General features: G+C 35.8%; 7 protein-coding genes across 7 annotated transcripts; 2 read left to right on the top strand and 5 right to left on the bottom strand.

The window, feature by feature from the left end:
* Positions 1–338: 338 nt before the first annotated feature.
* On the top strand, positions 339–1,536 carry L201_007016 (uncharacterized protein; the record flags this gene model as incomplete). The annotated part of the gene is made up of 5 exons (XM_066222727.1): positions 339–455; positions 897–938; positions 1,009–1,033; positions 1,175–1,253; positions 1,455–1,536. 5 exons carry the CDS (start codon positions 339–341, stop codon positions 1,534–1,536), a joined length of 345 nt encoding a protein of 114 aa, XP_066078824.1.
* A 2,822-nt stretch (positions 1,537–4,358) lies between these two features.
* L201_007017 (uncharacterized protein) lies at positions 4,359–5,888 on the top strand (the record flags this gene model as incomplete). The annotated part of the gene is made up of 5 exons (XM_066222728.1): positions 4,359–4,481; positions 4,562–4,628; positions 4,712–4,980; positions 5,105–5,318; positions 5,446–5,888. The coding sequence occupies 5 exons, from the start codon at positions 4,359–4,361 to the stop codon at positions 5,886–5,888; spliced, it is 1,116 nt and encodes a 371-aa protein (XP_066078825.1).
* A 402-nt stretch (positions 5,889–6,290) lies between these two features.
* Positions 6,291–9,685, bottom strand: L201_007018 (uncharacterized protein; the record flags this gene model as incomplete). Its single annotated transcript, XM_066222729.1, has 7 exons — positions 6,291–6,616; positions 6,712–6,919; positions 7,012–7,414; positions 7,494–7,596; positions 7,675–7,687; positions 7,758–7,833; positions 7,920–9,685. The coding sequence occupies 7 exons, from the start codon at positions 9,683–9,685 to the stop codon at positions 6,291–6,293; spliced, it is 2,895 nt and encodes a 964-aa protein (XP_066078826.1).
* Positions 9,686–12,851: 3,166 nt separating this feature from the next.
* On the bottom strand, positions 12,852–13,543 carry L201_007019 (uncharacterized protein; the record flags this gene model as incomplete). The annotated part of the gene is made up of 4 exons (XM_066222730.1): positions 12,852–12,887; positions 13,036–13,262; positions 13,380–13,473; positions 13,535–13,543. 4 exons carry the CDS (start codon positions 13,541–13,543, stop codon positions 12,852–12,854), a joined length of 366 nt encoding a protein of 121 aa, XP_066078827.1.
* Positions 13,544–14,914: 1,371 nt separating this feature from the next.
* On the bottom strand, positions 14,915–18,214 carry L201_007020 (uncharacterized protein; the record flags this gene model as incomplete). The annotated part of the gene is made up of 4 exons (XM_066222731.1): positions 14,915–15,475; positions 15,555–17,325; positions 17,436–17,837; positions 17,940–18,214. 4 exons carry the CDS (start codon positions 18,212–18,214, stop codon positions 14,915–14,917), a joined length of 3,009 nt encoding a protein of 1,002 aa, XP_066078828.1.
* A 570-nt stretch (positions 18,215–18,784) lies between these two features.
* On the bottom strand, positions 18,785–20,702 carry L201_007021 (uncharacterized protein; the record flags this gene model as incomplete). The annotated part of the gene is made up of 8 exons (XM_066222732.1): positions 18,785–18,920; positions 18,981–19,042; positions 19,104–19,199; positions 19,278–19,701; positions 19,763–19,967; positions 20,028–20,061; positions 20,116–20,365; positions 20,449–20,702. 8 exons carry the CDS (start codon positions 20,700–20,702, stop codon positions 18,785–18,787), a joined length of 1,461 nt encoding a protein of 486 aa, XP_066078829.1.
* A 1,315-nt stretch (positions 20,703–22,017) lies between these two features.
* Positions 22,018–24,558, bottom strand: L201_007022 (uncharacterized protein; the record flags this gene model as incomplete). Its single annotated transcript, XM_066222733.1, has 12 exons — positions 22,018–22,073; positions 22,144–22,181; positions 22,259–22,379; positions 22,479–22,575; positions 22,654–22,770; positions 22,856–22,964; positions 23,125–23,565; positions 23,807–23,906; positions 24,007–24,079; positions 24,226–24,303; positions 24,376–24,483; positions 24,526–24,558. The coding sequence occupies 12 exons, from the start codon at positions 24,556–24,558 to the stop codon at positions 22,018–22,020; spliced, it is 1,371 nt and encodes a 456-aa protein (XP_066078830.1).
* Positions 24,559–24,678: the final 120 nt, after the last annotated feature.

Below are 24,678 nucleotides of genomic sequence, written 5' to 3' on the forward strand. Positions count from 1 at the left end.
CATCCCCGTTTAATCGCTTGGTGTATCGGTAATATCCCCGGTAATTCAGCGTATAGTGGCAATGTCTTTGGTTTGTAGTGCATGGCTAATCCTGTCTATACGTCTATAGTCTATACTCTACACTCCTCTGCTTTGCCGCTTGCTTGTGGTTGTGGTTGTACTGTACACTCTCACTGTCTCTCTCTGAGTAACACTCTCACTCTCGATACTATCGATAGACAGTAGCTTGGACTGGTTTGCGGAGACGAAGCAGCGAATTCATCAAAACATCCTCATTATATACAGATTGTTAAATCTCTCCTCCTCATCCTTCAAGTAAAATCAACTCTTTTTTCAAAATGGCTCAACGAGTAACCCTTCGAAAGCGCCAACCATACAACACCACCTCAAACAGAAGAAGAGTCGTAAAGACTCCAGGTGGTAAATTGGTAGTTCACCACTTGAAGAAGCTTGCTGTGAGTTTTATATTGAATGATGACAATTATTGGGTTATTGGATATGGGTATGATAAGGTTGGAAGCGTGGAATTGGAATTGGAATGGAGACATTGGAGATTGGGACAAGGTTATGGGATTCAAGAGAATTAGAAATATGGGAATGGAATCAACGCAAAAAATTTCCAGTTCAACAATAATTGAAGAAGAAGAAGAAATAATTTCCAACAGTATTTGTTCAAAGATGGAAAAATGCGTCAAAGAAGATATACATGATAGAAGAGATAGATACGATAATATCGTTATATGGGAATGATATAGATATTGTACAAGAACAAATACCTGAAAGCTTGGTATTTAATAGGAAATAATGGAGGATGTTACACGGATTGGGATGATCAATGAATTCCTCAACGACGGAATAGTTAAGCTGACTAAATTATGTTTTCACTCATAAAATAGTCTGCTCCTAAATGTGGTGATTGTGGTCTTGCTCTCCCAGGTGTGAGTTACATTGTATCACTTCATATGATCCAGTTTGAACGGTATACTGATGTTTTATGGACTATTATAGATTCCCGTTCTCCGACCACGACAATGTTAGTATCTATTTTCTTTTCCGATCAATCACGAGGAGAGCTTGTACATAAGGCATTTAGAAAAGGGATATTTTATTGGATAAATAATGATGTCGTCGAAGAATTGGATTTACTGACATACATACCTCTCACAATAAACAGACGCTACTCTCTCAAAAAGACAAAAGACCGTTAACAGAGCTTACGGTGGTTCAGTTTGTGCTCCATGTGTCAAATCAAGGTGAGTTGATTGTTTGTCAATAATCAGCTTCGATATTTTAAAGGATAATCACTGATAAAACTACAATGTTTTCTCTATCTATCATTTTTCATTAATCGATCTATTTTTGCCAATCTACAATATCAATCAACTCAATTCAATCGTCAATCAATAATAATCAACTAATTGTCAAATCATCAAATCAATATAAACACTATGTAGAATCACCCGAGCATTCTTAATCGAGGAAGCTACCATCGTTAAGAGAGTCCTTAAAGCTAAAGCCGCTGCCACCAAAAAATAAACAACTTCATCATTTAGGAGAAAAATAAATAATGATTTTGGATTAGATAAGGTTGGTTTGGGCTTGGGCTTGGGATTCATCATATCACATGAAGGTGAATATATTATTCTCATAAGCAAATATGATGTAGAATATGTATTACACTTTTTTTTCACGCCATTGAAAATATTGATTTTGACCATAGTCAAGACTTGTTGTTAGTTGAATATCATGGATGCTCGCATATGCTAATGGGTCCAAGCAAGATAAGGAAGAAATGAGCGTTAATTTGAATATTCAAGTATATATAGATGTCGCAATTAAGACCAAACTTATCAACTGACATCTTGTTAAATGCTATTTGATCCATTTTGTGGCAGGATTGACTGATAATGTAAAAACATTTGAAGCAAATCATGTTGATAAAATATCGTTATTTGATTATTTGAATTTAAGCATTTGTTCAGCACACCACACATTATCTCTAACTTGGCTCTTATACATAATAATCCTTGTAACAGGCTACAGAATTTCAACTTTGTTCATCTAATCAATAAAAGGATTCATGTATGGCCATTAAAATTCAAATCAGATAGTAATTAACGATGATAAACATATAACTTATCATGTTTACAAATAGCAGGTTACAACTTGACAGGTCAGGTTTTTGGAAGACCGACTGATTGAGGACAGTTAAATTAAAAGGGACGAATGTTGAAGTCACAATAAAAATCAAATAGTACGTACTGTTTGTTATACATAATGTTGTTTACTTGGAAATATGTATATGGTTCAAATGAGCTATATTAATTCTCAAAAGCCCATTTCTGAATTCAGGACAAAGCAGATTTTTTACTTTTACTTCATGTCGATTAAAATTCTAACAAATTCAAAGCTGAGAATGGAATTTTTCCTGTAGACATTGACATAGTCAGAAGATCTGTTTAAGCAATGTAATTTCAGTAACATTGCTAAGAGTCGCTTGAATATTATTAGTACAAATTACGTGCTATCCGACAATTGGGTTAAGTCAATAACCTTGTAAATCGACTGCGATTTTACAATGTTCAGCCAAAGGGCATAACGATTAAGTTCAAAGATGAAAATACGAATACATTCAATATTATTTTTGGTACTGATGTTATCCGATATTCTCTCCTCTCCCAAAAATAATCCAAACCCAAACCAGTCTAGTATGCAATTCTTCTTTAACCCATATTGTTTTTGATAGTGATAAAAGTTGAATTGTTTAACCGGATTTACCAGCTGGTTGTTGGTTCCTATTTGACATTAAAACATTGAATAGTCAGTATGATGCCAATCCTTCATTACAATCATACAAGCAAAGATAATTGAAAAAGGGAGAAGAAAGTGAAAGAAAAAGATTCAGATAGGAGCGAAAGACTAATTTCTAGTTGTAATTCGTTCATTTTTTAATTCAGAGTGAACTATGCTTGATTTATGTATCATCCGTATATTTGTGAAGTGAAGTGAAGTAGAATATTGAGATGGAGTAACCAAAATATTGAGAACTATGCTACTCACATTCGTCGTTTACCTCCTGGAGCAAGGGTGACGTTAACGCTAAAGAGAGAAGGGGAATATCAGTTATCGAATCTCATCAGGTTATACGACAACTATAAATGAAGAAGCAACTCACAATCTATATATTCAACAAATACAGACATCGAAATATGATCAGTACGTATTCCCATTACTTTACCCCAAACTATCCATCGTCATTATCAACGTACCGTCTGGTGTATTGGATTCTCTTCTCTGTAATGGTGAAAAAGCGGATTGTCAGTAAATGCTCCATTAGATTCGTTCTCACTTCGCCTATCATCTACTCCTTTCATTATTCAAGTTGAATGTAATAACGTTGTATATCCAGCTACTACATCTTATTCTTTTCTGCTAATCCATAATATCTTCCCTTTCTTCATCACTCTTAGATGACGATGACGATATAAGAGACATATACTCACTTGCTCGACCTTTTGGAGTCTTCTTTTTTTCTTGTTTCTCAACTTTAGGAGCCTAATTTTAAAATCCCATGATCAGTCTTTCCGTTTCCTGTTCACTTTCAATCTCCTCCTTCTATCTGGACTGTATTGTTGAATAGCTTACTTGAGATCTGACTTTACCCGCACGAGCGAGGGAACCGTGAACCTTACCCATCTTGACTATTTGTTGATAAATGATAAGGTTGGTTGATGATGAATAAGAGCGGCAAAAAATTGACGTTGATAGTTTGTTTGTGTTGAAAAGGGGAAGTTGATAGAAAATGGAAATGATTACAATTAAGATCAGCACCCTGTTTCTTCTACGTTGTGGTTCCTTCCTATTCCTAAAAGCCAAAGTTCAGACCTACCTAATATGTGTTATTTTAATTGAAGGATGAAGAAGGATAGCTTTAAGACGACGATTTAAGATGTTTTTTGATAAAATCGATCCAAACTGCCTTGTGACAGCAGCGGCAGCAGCGGTAGGAAGCTAACGATGGAGTGGGAATCACTGTATGGTGAGAGTAGGGAGTACACCGTACACACCGTACTGAAGATTTCGCCCTTTTTTGGCTTCGGCGTTTTCGTTTTGACCGGGATTTTCGTTTGAATGGCTGATTTGATTCCGCTCTTTACAGCTGAGATGTTCTTCGGTGCCCCACACTAAGTGGTTTTAAAGTTATCGAGTGATTTCATTAGATATGTATGTTAAATATTCGAGATTTCAAGACAAGTCCTTGTAACTTGAATCAAGTATATACAGTAGAGTACTGCGGTAACAGCATATTGGAGCGTAGAACTTGGTCAACAACAACAACATCTGAGTGACAGATAACGATGACTACGAACGATGCAAGCGGTATGGGAGAACCTTCCACCAAGAGGCAAAAGACTGAACAAGATGGACAGCGAATTCATAAGATGGCATATCTCGGACCACCGGGAACGTATGGTCAGATGGTAAGTGTGATATTACTAATTTGAGAGGAGTCGAATTCCGATTTGTAAGCCAGCTCCTCAGGCTGACATGTATCAATTAGGCAGCATCAGCTTTTGCATCATGTTACGATGAACCTATAGATCTAGTTCCATGTTCTAGTATATCGGGTGAGTGATTTCGGTTGATGTTGAGGAGATGAAATTCTTCATTTAGCTAAATCTTCCAAACTTGTCATTATAACGGTTTTCAGCGATATGGGAAACATCATCATCATTTCATGTATTTCCAATAGAAAATACTATACATGGAGGTGTAACTGAAACTTTAGATTGTTTATTATCAAACTTGAATACTACATCTCCTCAAGAAGAAGAACGGGAATCTTCTTCTTCTTTATTGAGCATTGAAAAAAGGAAAAGAAGGATAATAGCAGATTTAGCATTACCTATAAGTCATGTTTTAGTCGTACGTAAAGGTGTTAAAAAAGAAGATATAAAATGGATAAGAAGTCATGAACAGGTAAATTGGGTTTTTTCCATTGCTTGCTTATACATACGAATTTAGATTACGCATTATGATTATTTTTTTCTTCTGCTTTGTCTGAATCATAAGTTGCTTATTCCTTTAATCCTTCATTCACTAGGCATTAGGTCAATCATCAAACTTTATCAAATCAAACTATCCTCTTGTTAAATTAAAGACATACCCTTCAACTGCAGGAGCAGCTATAAGTTTACTTAATCCAACAAATGAAGATATAATAGAAGGCCAAGGTGCTGCATTATGTTCAAAAGCTGCTGCTAAATTATATGAAAATGATTTAGATGTTTTATATGAAGGTACACAAGGTATATCAAGTATGTCAAAATCTCCCTCTTTCTCACTCTCTCTCCCTCCATATCCCGCTTCATGATGACAATGTATAAGGCTTAGACTTGATAAAATTGTATATTGATATAAATACTTGATTCTTCCATCAATTAGACAATTTCACTCGATTCATCCTTCTTGCCAATACACACAACATTCAGATACCTCAACCTACATCACATGTACCTTCACCTAGTCCAACAGAATTCTATACTCTACCTTCATCATCAGATATAATCACTTTATTTCAATCACGTCATATACGTAATATACATTCCAGACCTAATAAATCTCTACTTTCTCTTTCTTCATCGTCATCACCATCATCATCATCGACGATCACCAAGGAAATGGAAAATGGTTCAATAATAAATCAACCATGGATATATAGAGAAGAAAGATTTCCAACTTTGTATTTTGTCGAGATTGATAGTATCACCCATAATAGCGATGAAGAGATATCATCATTATCAAGTAAACAGAAAGCAGAGGAAAAAGGCTGGTATTTAGGTAAATCCGAATGGAGAGTAACGGATGAACAAATCAATTCTTTATAGATATATAGATAGAATAGAGCTAAGTCGGTATCACTGACATGTTTCTACCAACTTCCAACAAACGTTGTAATGCACTATGATATACATCAAATGATACTAGATTCGCCAGGAAATAGATATAATAGATATAAATATAGGTATGAATATAAGTATAAAGACTAAATATGAAAAAATGTTATATTGATTCCAGGTACAAATTCGTCCAACGATCATTTTAGCCCGCTCATCCTATGAAGTCAACTCCTATGGAAATATTCAACGGTCATCCTCGGTTTTCTGGCACCCACCAATAAGATATATTTACCAACTAAGATTTTCCCAGAGATGTCCAAGTATATATACAATACGATACAATGTCCTCCAGCTCCTTCCTCCTTCAGGTTTTCTCGCTCAAACAAATAATTACCATGCCTTTGATTTACCTTTTCCTTCCTTGGCAATATTCATAATTGGACCAAATACATCCACTTCAACTTGATTACCACTTGACAAAGAACTGGACCCCGATTGTTCAGTTTGAGGTTCGACATTTATAATAGGGTGAACAGCACTTCTAGGTTGTGATTTGTTTAATGAAGCTGGAGTAGGTAATTGTTTATGCTTGAAATTTGATCTTGGTTTTTTGGCTTTTGTTTCATTGTTGGTATTCATATTGGTGGTTTGGGGTGTCATTTTGAAGGAAGAGAAGGTTGGTGAAGGTGTAAAAATCTCATCAGGATCATTTGAACCTAAATTTGGGAAATAAAGAAGGAGGATGGGATAGAGCAATTATGAGTTGATTTATCTTGCGACACGGTAATATCATACCTAAAAATCAACTCACTTTTTTGATTACAACTAGCACTTTCAGGCGATTCAGAACTTAAACTTGCAAATGTTCTCTTTTTACCCTTTTGGTTTTTCTCTTTTTCAGGTGTAATAGGTAATTGACTACCATCAAGTCTTAAACCCAATTGAATTTTTTCTTCTGAATTGATTCGATTTAGATCTCGATCTTGTAAGAATGTTGGAGGACCTTTAGGTGAAGAAGACTACTCAAGCAGATAGACAAAAAGAGTAAGGTTAGCTGAATGATTTAACCGGTCAAGCTATTCGTAGTATCGGATGATAGCGCAAAACTCACAGCTTGTTGTAATTTTAATGAGTTCTGAAATTCCCTTTGTTCTTCAGAAGTCAGCTCAACAAGTATAGATTCGGATTCGCTCTCATAGCCAAGATCGAAATTTTCATCTTGTTCTTGATGTTGTTGCCATTTAGGTTTTTTATTACTTTTTTTACATCTACTTGTACTAGATGATTTGAAAATTCCTTGAGGAATAGGATATTTTAGGTTTAAAGGTTTTAAAGGTTTAGTTCTTTTTGACCATTCTTTTAATTTAATCAATTCTTTTTCTAATATTTTTGAATCTAATTTATATGAATTCCATTTTTTAGATAATTCTTTGATTGTAGGTACAGTTATTGTTTGTGATTTTAATCCTGTTCCTGGAACAGCTGTTCTTTCGAATGGCCACCAACCTATATAGCTGCAAGCGAAACAAGACGAAATGTCAATGAGCGATCACATATCTAATTTTTATCGATGATTATATATGTGATACGTACTTGTTTAGATTTCTTTGAAACGAAGTCCATTCTTTACTTTTCCAATTTATAATATTACCATTTTTATCTTTCTTTTCATATTCGGAATAAACTGCAGTTAATACTGAGTAGATCGTAAATAAGACTTTGACTCAGCTGCAATTCCTAGTTAAGAAAGAACACTGTAAAGCACCTAACTCACCGACTTTAGAAAACTGTAATTAAATCAAAGGAGGAAGATCAGCTTGTGGTTAAACTATCTATGTTGACACACTGAAAACTTACAGCTTCAGTATCGGGAATATAAGCAATTCCATTTCTCAAAATAACATATCCGGGAAATTTATCACATGCTAGCATTCTACCCAAAAAATCGAAAATCAGATATGTCAGTCGAAAGATTTCAGTAGAGATTCATCGAAAGATTGAATTAATCCAACAACATACCTCATAAGTTGCCAGATGAAAGCACCTGAAGGTACTTTCCCACCATTCGTATTTCCACTAACATTTCTATTACTAGTGGTAGTTGTGGCATTATAAGTTGAACCTTCACTACTGCTACTAGTGGTAGTACTAAAAGTAGTGGCATCACTGGTGACACTATCATTGCTGTTTATTCGTTGATTTTTGTTATCCTTATTATTTTCAACTTTGGATACGGAATTACCTTTCTTATCTTTCTTGATCTTTAAAGCTAATTTTGATTTTCGGTTACTCGTATTATCGTTTTTGTCATTATCGCGAATTTCTTCTTTTATTCTTATAGTTGTCAATCTAGTTGGATATCTACCATTTCTAGTTAATGGGGAAGGAGGTTTCTGATCAATTTCATTTTTATCTTTAGTGTTTTCTTCATGAGCTTTGAAGGATTTAGGGACGAATGCTTTGAACTTAGGTAAACCTTTCTTCTTCGTTGAAGCAGAATTAGGTTTGGCTTGAGGCATTGCCGCATGTTCTTTTTCCTTTTCTACATTCTTTTCAGTTGCATCAGTTGAATTCGAGGTCGAAGTTGAAGTTGAAGTTGTTTTAACACTAGAATGGTAATATTCTGCTTCTTCTTCAAGCGATAAAACTCTTGTTGAGTATCTTTTACTTTGAGCTTTGCTGTTACTAATCAACGAAGGACCAGCTGATGTAGATGATAATTCTATATTGATTTCTTCTCCTCCTTCTTCTTCTTCTTCTCCTTGTTTTTCACCACTGATAATTTTGTTTTCAACAGGATTCTGTTTGATTTGGATTTTAACAATAGGCTTATATTCATCTTCGTCATCGGAATCAAGTTCAGTTTCTTCACCACTGCTTAATCCAGGTTGTAGTGGATTTATATTAGAAGAAGTGGCAATATTACCATATTGGTTAGAATGCCAAAATGGATTAGGTTGAGATACAGTAGAAATCGAAGAAGAAGAAGAAGAAGAAGAAGAAGAAGAAGGAAATTGAATTGGTGGACCTAATGGATATTGTTGATTTTGACATCCCATGTCATTCGTAATGATAGTTTGAGCAGCTCTTTCAGAGGAACTACCTAAATGATTGTTCATGTTGAGCTTTGAGAATGGAAATGTACTGGATCGAGCTGTATGATCGGGTTCAACCATAATGACTTCTTGAGATGAAGTTGAAGATTCTTGATGGATAGCTTGAGGAGGAAGGTAATGAATAGTTTGTGGCGAATGAGGAAGATTCTTGTTATTGTTATTATTAATAGTGGCGATTGAGTTCATAATGATAGTGTTATCTTGAGGAAGACTTTGGGTATATCTTGTTGTTGAGTCATGATAAGGAAAGAATGTTGGATTAATATGATTATTTTGTTGAAACAAGTTGAATGGATAAGGTGTATTGATGCTAGGGGTAGATGATGGAGATGTTAAAAGAGGAAGTACTTTCCAATCTTCAGATAACCAAATTGAACTTGATTCAACTCTATTCAAAGGATGAAATGAATATTCACTATTACTTAAAGTATTGTAAGTTGCAATATCTATTTGAGGCGTATGTGAATAAGTTGGTTCTTGATATGGTAGTAAATTATATGAAGATAAGAAGTTTGCACTTATTGAATGATCTGTAGTATCGTTTGAATTGAATAAAGAGGGTTGAAGTAATCTTGGATTTATAGTTTGAGGTAAATCTTCTTGAAGAAGATCTTGAGAAGGATCGTTATTTCCATGATAATTTTGATAAGAAGAAATGTAAAAAGACATTTCAAAAGAATATCTACTGTGATTTCGAGATCAAGAGTAGGAAAAAGGAAAAGAAGAGTACTGTAAGGTAGACGGAAGAGTCAAACCAGTTGGTATATAGAATCCAGAAGAAGGAAGGAGATAACGTTAAGCTTCTATATGAGATTGTAAGGAAGGGAGATATGGAGAGATGGATTTTATGATTATCAATTGTAATGACAAAAGATAAGGAAGAAGGATTTATTCAATGTGAAGAGAGATATAATCATCGAGGAAGGAAAGACTCATTTATCCATCGTTCATAGATTCCATTATATACTTTTGACTCTCCTTCTACATATTTATGCGGATATAGACAGTACTGTAGTCTTTCTTTTCTTCCTTCTTCCCCCATATTTACCATAGTTTATCGCCCATCTAACATTACATACAGTACTTGGTTACAATCATATGTCATAATGAGGAACAATCAAATCTTTTATCGCACAGACTCAGAAATGTTTATCTACACAATTACCCTCGATTATCTTTAAAAGTGTCAAGGCATGATAGCAGAGAATGTCAATGATCTTCCTCTTCCGATATATCCTTTGTATATATTCGCTACCATCATGAATATCCCATGTTTGTTCGCAAGAGGTAGATTCTGGTCATAATCATGAAAGACCCAATGATGGAAAGCAAAAGATAGTATCGAAACTTTCTTTAGTTCAAAGGAATCCAATATCGAAAGAATAAGGAAAGAAGGGTAAGGATGAGATAGATGGGAGATGGAGGGTTTATTCAATAAATTACTTTCGGATTTGGAAATAGAAGTTTCGAAAACAATGAATGATAGGACAATATAGTGTAATTAGATCAAAGGACCGAATTTATGATATTGATAATGATGAACGTTGATTTGGTAGAGTGTAAAAGATGAAGAATCAGGGAAAAAGGTATAAGGGAAAAGGAAAAGTGAAGTAAGATTGAATAAGGAAGACGTAATGTTGTTCGAATGAAAGAGTTTTGATCTCTAGATAACTTTGATTAAGTTTTGTTTTTTAGTTTCCAAGACGGGCGGGTGCCTTACGTTTACCGCATTTATGGATCATAATTATCTAATCTTTCTGATCTAATGCCTAATCTACCATTTCGTCATTAAGTCGAGTCTACTGATCATACGTCAAATTGACTGAATTTCCGGATCAAATATTGATTTTTAGTGGCATTTGAACTGGTTTTCCTTGTTAACCAGCTTTTATCATAGCTAATCGTATACTGATTACTTTCCTAATCCGTCTATATTTCTCAATAGATAACTTCCAAGGGGAAGGTACAGAATTGATTTAAATTGATTTGATCTAGAAGAAAACTTGTTGGAAGCTGTGAGAAATGTACTTCGACTCCTGCCAGATTGATCTTGAGAAAGTCTATAAATGAGAATTTAAGGAATACTATCGTTTGAACAAGTTTCTACAGAGCCTTTGAATTGATGTTGATATACCGATTCAAGTAATGTCATGTCTTTCAAGATCAGTTGAAAGATTCTAGATGTATTTATGCGTTGTCTATTTTCCAGGAAGGAAAAACAGGGAAATTACTGCCTCGAGGCAAATAGTACTGAATTTACTGATTCTGCCTCGTGTAAACCTAAACAACCTTAACATTACACTAGAACTGGATAAGCTTAGTAAATAATTAGGGTGTCCTATGTGGTCTGTTGATGAGTGTCATACACTAAATCACGGTACAAAGCAGTAAATAATGAAGGTTTGAAGTTGATGATGTAAAAACATGCGGCTGATTTTACTTTTACTACTGTATGTTATGGTTCTACAGTGGCGGTATTATTCGATCAAATGTGCCTCATGTTTATCTTTACCATCAAATTCAGGGTTTGATCGATTATATTGTATAAAGAGAAGGGCGAATGTATAGAGTCTGTGTAACGTTGTCGTGTATCATCTCGTTCTCTTGAGTGTAAGGGAAATGACGAATAGCTTATTTACAGAAGTGGGGAATGTGTGCATATCGATGGTTGATGGTTGATGAAACGATGAAGGTCTTAAAATCGTAAGACAATTTCTTAATTAAGCGAACGAGCGATACAATATTTGTTTCGGTAAATGCCGGTTTGGTTTATTTGATATTCATTATACCTTAAGGGATGTATACGTTTGATGGAAAAGAAGCATTTGTCGTTCATAACCCTTGTTTGTATGTTCATGATTTCCTTAAGGCAGAGAATGGGGAATTATGTTTACGATTTCCAAGCTGAATGACTTGAAACAAAGATATTTTGAGTAAGAATTAAAGTCAAAAAGGAAATAAGGCGGTTTGATGCCGATCAACTGCTCATAGTGAGTAGTGAAGAATGTTATGTATTTTCACTGTAATTCGATGGAGGGCGTTATGACAAATGATCAACGCGAAAAGCCTAGATCGATCATACTTGATAATCTGTTTATAGTTTGACGGAACGACGGAACGACGGATACTTCAGAACAAACATGGTTTGGAATGATTTGCCTCATGTTCTAAACAGTCTAAATTAAATGAATGAATAAGAATACATGAGGCTTTAAGTGGGGAATGATGGAATTAGCTTCCGATTCGGGTCAATCAATTAGTTTTCAATGAGTCATATCGTCGACTTACTTACAGTACATACCAAGACCATATGTTTTCAAGAAAGCGGATCAAGGTTCGGGAGAAGCATATCGTTACTAATTTATGTGAGTACCATGAGATCTGGCGATAGTTGATTTTGCATCACTTTTGTTTGATGAACGTTTAGATTCTTGCTCGACGAGATCGATCCATAATATTTCGCCCTGATTCCCTCATTCTTTCCTTCTCTTTCAATCTCGGTTGAGTTGCGCGTTTGATCCGTTCTCGATGAAAGAAAGAATGGATTAGATACTATTCATTAACTCTTGTTGAAAGAGAAGCGATTCTATGAACTGTTATCTGCCAATTTGTAAGTGGACTTGTTGTGCACTATGGAGGTCGATTAGCAGCCCCAGTCATGTTTTCGTTAACATGTTAATGTAGATTGATCATCAGTAATAGCAGCGATCATTGATACGCTAAATGTAATCTATACAATGATGTTATCATGGCGTGCATCCCCTTGATGTATGGAAAATGAACCCCCTAAACCAAATCCCTAAAACCAAAACTTTCTTATATGGAAAGGAATAGTTTATTCGTCACCTTCAACAACAACGGTTTGGAGACCCTACAAACAGAGGAATAAATGAACAGTCAGTATCCGTCTGATATATCATTAACTGAATTTACGATGGAAGGTGATTCGTGCTAACAATGATAAAACAAAGTACCGTATGTTCTCACTTCGATGAAAGAATGTTAAAATCAATACTCACTTTGAAACTGGTAACACCTTCAACGACTGAAGCAAGTACGTAAAGTTTTTCTTTAGCACCTTCATCATCGTTTCTTTTTCTTTCAAGTCTAACTCTAATTCTCTTTGGTGGTGATCTGATACCTCTAGCCCAAACAGCTTGGTTCAATCCAGGTGAAATTCGTACATCGTTTACACCCATTGATTTTTGAGCAAAGTCAACAATTGATTTGATGGCTTTTGGTGCCTCTGTTGAATGGTAAAAGAAAAGATAAAGGTCAACAAATCTGTTCTTATTCGCCTAAAAACAAATTCCATACAAGCCCATCTTAGGTTCTTGAAACATAAAAAAGACCAATAACTCACTCTTTTTGAAAGATAAATCGTGTACTCGTTTGTGGAGGTGGATGGTGTATTCCCGAGTTACAACATCGTGTAAAGCAGATCGAGGGGTTCGGGTCTGAATGGGAAAATAACAATATCATCAGTATTTGAACTACCAATATCCGTATTTGTTCAACAATAGCCATCTAAGTTCTATAGTCTTTCGTCAAGGATATTGCTAGATCTAAGAAAGGTTCCTCATAATTGAATGTAACTCCTTCGGTGTTATTCTGACTATTTGTAATTGATTTTATTGTTATGATATTGCCTAATTAGTTGTTGATCCTAGCTACTACTCGTTATTTGTTGAAATGCTGAATAAGGTGAATAAGGTGATTGAACCGTATGTGCTTTCCAAATCAAATCATCCTATTCCTGCCTCCATCTATCTATAAATTCGATATATGATGTCGATTGTTCAGTTGTTGAGAATGTTTACTGAATGCTGAACTGGGTGTATGTATTTGCTTGCCGAATCCCGAATCCAATACATCCACAAATAAACCTCTCCTAGGTCCAGCTATTCCAAGCAAATAAAGACTATAGAACCCAGATTCAAATTACTTTAAAAGACTAACCTTTCTTTCCTTGGTGATGGGAGCCTAATGAAGATAGTAAAATACATATAAAATCAGTCAACTATCCGTCGTGGATTAATCCAAATTCAAAGCTTCCATAATTTATCCATAAACTCGTCTAAAATATCCATGTATTCCAGATTAAATGATCTTTTTGAATGCGTTTTGAGTGATTGGCTATAGTCTTCCTCTATCTAACGATTGTGACATTTGTCCTTCTATACCATCTACATAATAGATATCGGTTCTCCAACATTCTCCTTTTATTGATATCCCTTTCCGTCCTACTTTATGGACCATTGCCATCCATCTACCTATCTATCCATAAAAGCTATATGGAAACTCACCATTTTGACCTCGTTTTTCTAGACTTGATGGTTGAAGTATCTACAAAAGCTGGAAAACAACTTTTTAGTGATTATTTCGAGACAGCGACCAAGCACCAACGACCAACAATCGACAATCGACAACCAAGCAGATACCCACAAAGCACTAAACGGGAGAATTGCAGAACGTGAGGGAAAGGCAGTATAGCAGTATAGCAGTATAGCAAAGAGAGAGACACAGAGCACAGTATGATGATAGTCAGGGTAATGTACTAATACAATATCGAAGAGTGTGGCACTGGATTATCTATCAAGCGCGTCGGCGATAAGTTTGTGAAGTCTGGTGTCAAATCCTTAAAGCCGATGATCTCGATTTCACTTGTCACCGTTGTCCAGTATTTCGTCTTTGCATGCATGAAAAACATTAAATCTAGAATTCGCGCCATCATATAGTCAAACCTGCTCGGTCATCGTGCTAGCAACTCGAATAACGTCTCGCGTGACATCATCTTTGCAACTATCATATTCTTGATACTTGCATACAACATGGACAAGTATTATGATCTTCAACAATGGATCGGATGTACAAAAGACTAATCAACATTAATCAATATTAATCAATATCCATATTACTACCACTTGCATTTTGATCAGCTAAATTCTGTCCGGTGAACCTATCTTTCAATGCTTGAGGTTGCTGCTCAGTTGCTGGAGTGATAGAACTACCACTCATTCTATCCGATAGCGTTGGTCTTGGGATATTCGGATCGGTTGTTGTGACAGCAGGGTTAGTCGAATTGATGCGGGACGATAATGAATTGGGGGGTTGTTGAGGATTTACATTGCCTTGAATAGTTCCTGTAGCATTGTTACTTGCGCCATATATATTGATTGCAGGATAAGATGGATGAGGTGAATGTAGATTCTGTAATTTCTGCAATGGTGTTAAATTATCAGATTGTACTGGATTGGATGTAGTCGAAGCACCTGGAAGAGCTGTAGGTGGGATAGCAGGTGAAGTACTAGCTGCGATATTACTGTTATCCACCGGTTCTGAGATTGATCTATTGATTTGAGAGTTTGATGTTGCCATTGACGTTGATGCTGATGGTGCAGAAGCAGAAGTGGAGGAAGATCGTTTAGCCATGAAATCTTTGATTGTATTTTGGATTTCCTATAAAAAGCAGGTATATAATCAGTATCGATCTTGAAATCGTATTCATCAACACACAATGATGAAAAGTCCAACTCACTTTCCTAGCAATTTTAGCATAATCTTCTTTACGTCTTTCATTTTCCTCTTTCAATGTATCCAAACAAGCAGTCATTACATCTTTTGTCCAATTTTCTCTATTATCTCTCATTTCTTTTAAATCATTTTGAAGTAAATTTAAACTTTGTTTTAATTGTTTAATTTCTTCATCTTTCTGATTTTGATTTTTGGTATTATTATCAGAAAAAGAAGATGAGAAAGAAGGGGATTGTTTTATAAGTTTAATTTCATAATGTATAGTTTGTATATTTGTTGAAATTATTTTCAAATTTTCAGTATGCATTAAAATAGTTGCTGAAGAAGCTTTATTTAATTCATTTAAATTATTATAATCATTTTTACATTTTTGTATATTTTCAGCTAACATTTGTACACCATTTGAAATTTTTTCAAATACACCTAAACGTTGTTCTTTATCATTTAATAAAGTTTTAACATCTAAAGATAATTTATGTAATACACCTTGTATCCCATTGACTGTATTTTGCAATTTTGCTATATCAGGTCTTGTTTCACCATTAACCATAATACCATTTGTTGATTGTGTAGCAGAAGTGGAACTACCGTTATTTGTGGATGCAATTGTTATACTTGTTTGTAGAGATTTAATTTGTTCAGCCAATTTTCCAACTTCCTCCTTGAGTTCGTCATAACGTTGATTTGTATTTATATGACTTGGATCGGATTGATCCTTTTCAGACTGACCAAAAGCTAAAGCTTGACGCTGCGCTTTAAGCTGACTCATCATATTTCCTAAAGCCGCCGCAGGACTATTAGGTGGATGTTGCGTTGGTGTTGATGGTGTAGTGACTGGTTTAGCTATTTGTGACTTTAATACCTTTATTTCGTCTCTGAGCTTTTCAATCTCTTCCCTCAGGTCTTCTTTGACTGGTTGAACAGTACCAGTACCAGTACTCATCATATCCACATCTTCATCTTCTAACAAGCTTCTTCTTGACGGTCTTGCAGTATGCTGTCCTTCTGCATCTTCAAGTTCGCCATCTTGTCCATCAGTTGCTCTTTCTTTCCTTTTTAATCCTCTGATTGTACCTGAAGGATCTCTACTATCTTCCAAATCATCCCAATTAGCAAATTTCCTTAGCCGTTCTTTTCTAGATGCAACTTCCATCACAATATTATCCATCGATATGAACGTAGTCTCTATATCATCCACTCTACCGTCAAATTCTCTTATGAAAGTTTCTACTTTATCAAGTCGCTCTATAAAATCATTCACTATATCCCTTATGCGAACTTTCTTTTCTTCAGCTGATACAGGCTGGTTTGAGGTAGTCGTGGTGTCAGCTATTGGAGGTGGAGGTATTGAAGGTGTACGTGGTCGAGGCGGTCCATCAACATCTGAGGGCGGAGGAGGAGGAGGTGGCGATGGTGGTAGATCACTCGTAGGTTCTGGGGGAGGAGGTAGTGGTTGTGACTGATTCTGTGAGATGTTTCTAGACGATCTTTCTTCCATCTTTCTTATTCTCACTTTCAGTCCGTCTAACTCTAAAGCATTTATAGCTTGAGCTGAAGTTCCAGTTGTACCCAATGTTCTTCTCATCAATTCCGTAAAACTCCCTTGTAAATTGATCATTTGCTCATCCAGGACTTTCTGAGCTTTATTCGTTCTCCTTTCAGCTTCTTCGTATGTTGGAGTATTCTGATTTACGTGGGGAGATGTTCCTAATCGTTGGAAGTGTTTCAGAGCTAGAGCGTGTTGAGATGTTATCTGCAGAGCCAGATGCATCGCTCTATACAGATTCATATTAGCATCTTGACACAACTCAACACACCGATGTGATAACCCAATCAAATTTCCAACATGATTGCGATTGATGATCCAAATCAAGATATCACTCACTTTGTAAAAGTCTCCAGAGCTACCGTGACTGAACCAGAACTGGAAGTCAATGTATCTCTAGACGAGGATGACCCTCCGCCAGTGCCGACGCCAGGTAAAGGTGATCTACCACCATCATTTGGTCTATCAGTTGATACCTTTCTTATCGTAGGACGATACTGTGTCGCTTGCTGCTGTTGTTGATGTTGTAGCATTTGTGTTTGTGCTTGAGCTGAATTTTGTCTGCTATGATTAGAAGCAGAAGCTAAAGCTCTTGGCTCCCGAGGTGGTAGTTGATTACTATTATTATTATTATTATTACTCGAAAATGCTATTGATACCGGTACATAAGGAGATGTAGATGATAAGCCAAGTTTAGGTGAGAGTATTTGACCTGGTTCTGCATCTTCTGATATATATGTACTATTTTTAAAAGATAAAGGATTAATCAATTAAACAAACTTATCACTTAAAAAGCAAATTATATATATACATAAATATATATGGGGTTAAAGTCAAACTTACTCGACAGGTCTATACGGTTGTCTAGCATTATTACTTGATTGTCTACTTCGATCACTTTCCGGACTTCTACTTCTTCTTGTTAGAGATGATCCTACTCCATAAGGATTATTGTTATTGTTATGATTATTATATACATCTCTAGGATTGACTGTACTTGAAGCTTGTTGACCATTATATAATCCATCTTGTCTTTGGTTATTCCATCCTCCACTACTACTACTACCACTACCGCTCGAGGGATTCATATGTGGTGCTTGTTGTCTACGAGGATCCATCTTACTAATCGATTATCGGCAGATCCATAACAAAGTACAGCTATTCAGTTCTTGTTATTATTGTTATTATTGGTATTAAAGAATGACCAAGATGTATAAATTCAACATCAAAGAAATGAAAATCAAAATAATGTAAATGCTGCTGTTTACATGGTTACAGATCGCGTACTCATATTTCTTCGTACATCTTTAATTCAGGGTCGATCTATCTGCGAAGGGTGATTTTAATTCACGTGGTATAATCATTACATATGAGGATTATTATCTGGTGAATGCGGTAGTATGCATGCATGAAGTGAAGAGTCTTGATGATAAGAGCAGATGTCGAAGTGCATATTGAGTGTAAGCATATGGAGATCTTACGGTAGTTTGGATGCTAAACGAGATGAGAACGCTATTTTGAATGGCATACATCATGACATATCCTACGGACACTTCTGAAAAAGGTATGCAGTTTAGTGAAATCCAAACCCGGAGAATAGAATAGAGCGAAAGCAAAGCACGAGAAAGAATTGAGTTTATATGTAGATGTAAGGAAAAGGAGATTGATTTAGATGCAAGATGAAATTTCTAATTCTTGTTCATTCTTCTAATAATGCGTCTGACTTGATCAGTAACGACATGAGCTGTAACTCTAATATCATCCCTGTTGATAGCTCTTGGACCTGGACAACCTCTACCTGGACATTCTTCTGGAACACAGAAACTGTAAAGACCAGAATATCAGCAAACTATATCTAGTAACAATCTTAGCTCGAACACTTACCTGGTTTCGTGAACGAGATAATGTTGTACACCAGCAGCAATAGCAAGAGGAGAGTAATCGGTCTACATGGTAAGTGGTGGTCAGCAATTGGTACCGTATTGACTTAGCTAGATGTCTACTTACAACTGTACATTCAGCTGGCTGAAGTTCAAAGACTGATCCACCTGGATTCATCCATAAAGTATGTGTAAGACCATTACCATGTACGGAAATAAGGATCTATTGACCACAAAACATATAATCAGATAAACCATTGTGAATGATACTGATGAGGACAGATAGGTGGTGATAACTCACATCAACAGTTGAAATTTCAGCGACTTGATCAGCGAAAGGAATACTTGAACTAAAACCTTTTATAGTTACATCTGCTAAACCATCTTGTTCTAATTGTTCAACGGCTTTAACTAAATCTTCATGATCTTCAGGAACTAATTCTCTGCCTGAACCTTGTCTTTCTAAATACATAACATGTGGTTTTTTACTATTCTTTTTAAGATTTATAGGTCCATTGTAATCACTTAAAACTCTATCTCTTAAATTGACTAACCAATCAACTGATACGGGTAATCTTAATGCATCACCCCAAGGTTTCCAAGCGTTTGAAGGTCCGTTATGTCCACCTCTTCTATCAGCTATTAAAGCTAATGGAATTAAATAGTATTCATGCGATGCTGCTCTTTCTTCCCATATTGGTTTAGTTTCGTATGTTACACCGGGGCTATCATATAGAAACGTTAGTTATGCAAGACAATAAGAGAGTGAACGATGATAAAGCTCACAAGAATTTAGTTGTAAACCATCTGTTAGCTCCGGGTGTATCTTCCCACCAATTAGCACCGTTACTTCCGGGAGGAGCTTCAGCTTTGTTGTATTGCTTAGTGAAAGCTACAACTTTGATAGGAGGAAGTGATTGACCGGTTCTCCAAGCGTAATTTGACCATGTTCTCCAAGCACCAAGGAATGTTTCACCGATCCAATGATAGTCTATAACAACGAATTAGCTCAACGCAGATACCGATATAGCATTTTCCAGAAGCAACTTACAATGTGATACAAAGTTATCATCGTTGTTAATTATCTATTCAGAAGATCATCAATAACTCCTCTAGAGGCTGTTTCCAAGTAAGCTTACCATAGGACTTTGTAATTCTTCAGCTCTGCCAAATAATGCAATCGCTTCATCTAATGAGATTGAATGTCCAACTTGATTTTCTTCTTTTACTTCAGGACTAACAGGACCTAATCTTATACCGTAAACTTTCACTTCTTCATGACCTTGTAATGGAATTCTAGTGTCTACATGTTTATTTGCTATCCAATCATGTTTAGGTATATGCCATGGTTGATCAGTCACGAATACATATGAATAGTTGTGCCAGTATCTAGTGAATAGAAAGCATATTAAATATATCAGTCTATTTTTTCCTATTTTGAAAGGATGAGGGAGGATTTTAACATGACTTACAGATTTTCAACAACAGTATAACCAGGAGCGAAATTTACGATTTTTGACATTTTGAAATTTAACAATTTATCTGTTTCTAAACTTGTTGATCTAATTCCACCATCTCTAGTATTACCACTTGAACCTGACCAACTTGATGTTATACCATCAGGTAAAAAAGGTATATGACCTAAACCTAATGGACCAAGTAATAAATATATCGCTACTGCTGCTGCAGCATATGATGTATATAGTTTCTGATTTGCACGTAACATCCTGATTGTATTATGTGGAAGGAGGATTTGGTGGGTGAGAGAGCTGGAAGATATTAGAAATCGGTTAGCTTTAAATCGTTAAATTAACGGATATAATATTTTAGAGGTACACTGATAAGACAGTTTTCGGTGGAATACACTACAATACCGTCAAGAAGAAAAGGGGGTTTCGATATGAAATCTTCTACAGTTGGATAAGGTGTACTCACAGATATCCAAAATACCTGATACCTTTCCAAGCTTACTTCGATACACAACAACGCGCTTGAAGGTTTATTTTGATATAGGCCAGAACGCGTTTTTCAACCTCTAGCCACCCTTTCTGTTCAGTTGAGCCAACTAAATGAGAGTGAAAGGTTGACTTTGTTTACTCGAAGAATGGATACAACAGTATAGGCAATGTATCAAGCACTCTTTTCTTCTTTATCTATGAATGACTAGGATGAATGCAGAAAAAGACACGAGACACTACGGGACTATCTATCTATCTGTTTTGTCAATAAAGATATCATAAGATTAAACCATCTAGGACATCTCGTCGCGTGGGAACACTCAACGGGTGTTGTTTACGATATTTGCCGTTTTCAGGTTAATTAGAATCAGGATTCAGGGGGAAATCAGAACAACTTTAATTATTCGGTTCTGCCCAAGCTGGAAGCAATTTGATGCAATTTGTGCTTGTTGTTGGAATATCATGATCATATGTCGTCAAAGTATCATATCAAAGGATGCCATCACTCATGATATGATGATATGATGATATGATGATATGATGATATGATGATATGATGATATACACAACGTCGATCATCTAAACCCTATACTCGTACTGTATACTGATCGGTCATATTATATGTTATATGGCACACACACATACACAGTGCACAGACATATGTGTAGATCACTACAATGGCTGTGCCTGACATTTCCGGCAACGACAACTCAGCCAAGATAAATGGTAGATAACGACTCAGTCGCTGATACTCGAACAACTACTGAAGAGAGTAAACCTATTAAACCTATGAGCAGAATTTGGTAGTCCTGGTAATTCGACAGGCGTCGCCGTGTGTTGGCCAAAAATATGATTATTTCTCTTATTTTTAACGTTGTCATCCAAAGATGATCAACACGAGAAGAGGTGAATATCTGAAAGACATACATCGTGTCCATGGTTATTTGTGAATATATCGAATATATCAATAAAGTTTCATCAATAACGTTAGTTGGTTACATATATCGTATGTTCAGCATTTTATTTGGGTATACATATAAATCATCACATATACTACTGCACTAGTATAAATTAAACAAATGTTTATAAACCTGATTTAGCAGCTTCGACAGCTTTGGCAGCGGCTTCATCGAGACCATCTAGGAATTAGGATGATGAGTCGAATTAGCATAGAAGATAAACACGTACTTGTGATGTAATTGTACTTACCGAATGGGTAGATCTTTAACCCTGATTCTTTGATCATCCTATCATTGAAAGATTCAGTCATTAGTAACCAGGTCACATATCGCTCATATACGTTAAAATCGTATTCAATACTCACTTCTTAGCTTCAGCTTCTTTTGTACCTTGTAATCTAACTACTAAAGGAATACTTAATTCAAGTTCTTTGGTAGCTTTGATGATACCTTCAGCGATAACATCACATCTCATGATACCACCGACTGTAGTGGAAACGCAACATATTAGCTTGTTATCTTCACAAGATGGCATGTGGTAGGCCAAATCTGCATTAGATAACTTGATTTAACGTGATCACTTACAGATGTTGACGAAAATAGATTTAACGTTCTTTGAAGTCAATAATAACTCGAAAGCTTTCTTGACGGCATCAGCAGTGGCACCACCACCAACGTCAAGCTAAGGGTTAGTCACAATTAGTCAGCTATTCTAGTTCAATTGGACTAAGTCATTATGAGCTGGTTTGATTTCACTCACGAAATTAGCGGGTGAACCACCGTGGAGGTTCAATACATCCATAGTAGCCATAGCGAGACCAGCACCGTTGACGAGACAACCGATATCACCATCAAGTTTGATGAAATTGAGACCGTACTATGGGTTGTAAGAAGTGTCAGAAATTGGCTCAATGATATATAACAAGATGAGCAACTATTTTAATCAAGAGGTATCCACTCACTTCAGCAGCTTCTACTTCTTGAGCATCTTCTTGGGTGGTATCTCTGAGTTGGAAAACATCTTTTTGTCTGAAATCGGCATTATCATCGAAACCGAATTTGGCGTCCATACTAACGTGGGTGGGAGAAAAGTCATGTTAGCGAAGGAGATCAACACACTGCTAATAGAAAAGAGACGGGACAGATGAAATATAGCGAAAAAAAGAGAGATCATGGTGTAATGCCAATTAAACACGAATCGTTGATAAAGATGGATTTCAATTGGACTTACCATAAAACTTGACCATTTGATAATTCAGCTAAAGGATTAATTTCAATTTGAGTTGCATCTTTTTCTCTAAAAATTTTATATAAATTTTGGAAAGTTTCAGCAGCATTCTTTTGAGCATCACCTTTTGCGAAACCTAATTTTGAAGCTAAATCTAAAGCATCTTGTTGTGAAATACCATTATCAAAATCTAATGATGTAGTTATAATAGCTTCTGGTGTATCATGTGCTACATCTTCAATATTCATACCACCTTGTGAAGAAGTAACTAAAACTGGTGATCCTCTTGCTCTATCATTTAAAATAGCTGCATAATATTCTTTTTGTGGTGGTAATCTTTCAGCTAACATTACTGCATTACATATTCTACCTGCAGCTCCAGTTTGTTTGGTTATTAATTTGTGACCAAGCATTTTTGATGCGAAATCTTTGGCTTGGGCAGGTCTATCACGAACGAGTAAGGTATAAAATCAGTAACTAGCTTAGATTCACCTGGTGGATTATACAGAGGAAGATTTGGTCTAATGAATTATAAAAACAATGTTCCTTCTTCTTCGTTACTTGAATCTCAGAGGTCCATTTCCAGTTCCGACATTTAGGCGTATCCATGCCAATTTGCCAGTTTCCTCTACCGTCTCTAATGTTCCTATCCGATGCATACATGATCAAAAATCAGATAACTCACGAGTCAACCATTTGTACACCTCCTTGGAAACCAGAATCGAAATGACCTTTACCTCTACCACCAGCTAAAACTTGAGCTTTAATAACGAGTTCATCTTTGCCTAAATGATACAATTGACAACGGTATAATACATTTAGCAATTATTCTTTCTGTCATGGAAACTGTTTGTCCATTATACTCATGTTCATACCGAAACTCACCGAATGATTTAGCAACTGATTCAGCTTCTTCAGCTGAGAAAGCTGGTAAAGCTTTTGGAGTTGGGATACCGTACTATTGTGTTGACGCGTAATTTTCATGTGAGTTTATTGTTACAGCGCAGGACAGTTTCACAAGTTGAAAATCAGAGTGAGAGGTATATTATATAATAGATTAGTATATTTCCCCATCTTCACCACAAAATATCACCATAAACTTACAGAATTAAGTAATTGAACAGATTGGTATTCGTGAATAGAAAGATTTCTCTTTTGTTGAGCTGAAACTCCCTTGAGGGGCTATCACAATTTAAAATTATTAGCTACTGTTGTTCCATGCTTCCTAGTCTACAGTCTCATCCCTCTGATTACAACTTGTCCTTCATGACTATGTGGAAACACCCTTCTAACATCCATCCATACTTCTAAAATAACTTGATCCGGTAATCCCGAACATCCCTCTTGAATATCTCTTGACTGCTAGTTATCGCGTCCAGTTATTTCGATAAAGTATTTACTCACTCTGAGTGCTGATCTAGCTACTTTGTTGAACATTTTGTCTATGCTTTTGATATTTCCAGGTGAATGTACAAAAGTATAGTAGATCCTTGAATATAAATTGAATGAAAATAACAGTCGTCTAGCTAGTACAATCTGACATCTCAATCCCGTACA

This window comes from Kwoniella dendrophila, chromosome 10 (genome assembly GCF_036810415.1).
Source record: "Kwoniella dendrophila CBS 6074 chromosome 10, complete sequence".
Taxonomy (NCBI): domain Eukaryota; kingdom Fungi; phylum Basidiomycota; class Tremellomycetes; order Tremellales; family Cryptococcaceae; genus Kwoniella; species Kwoniella dendrophila.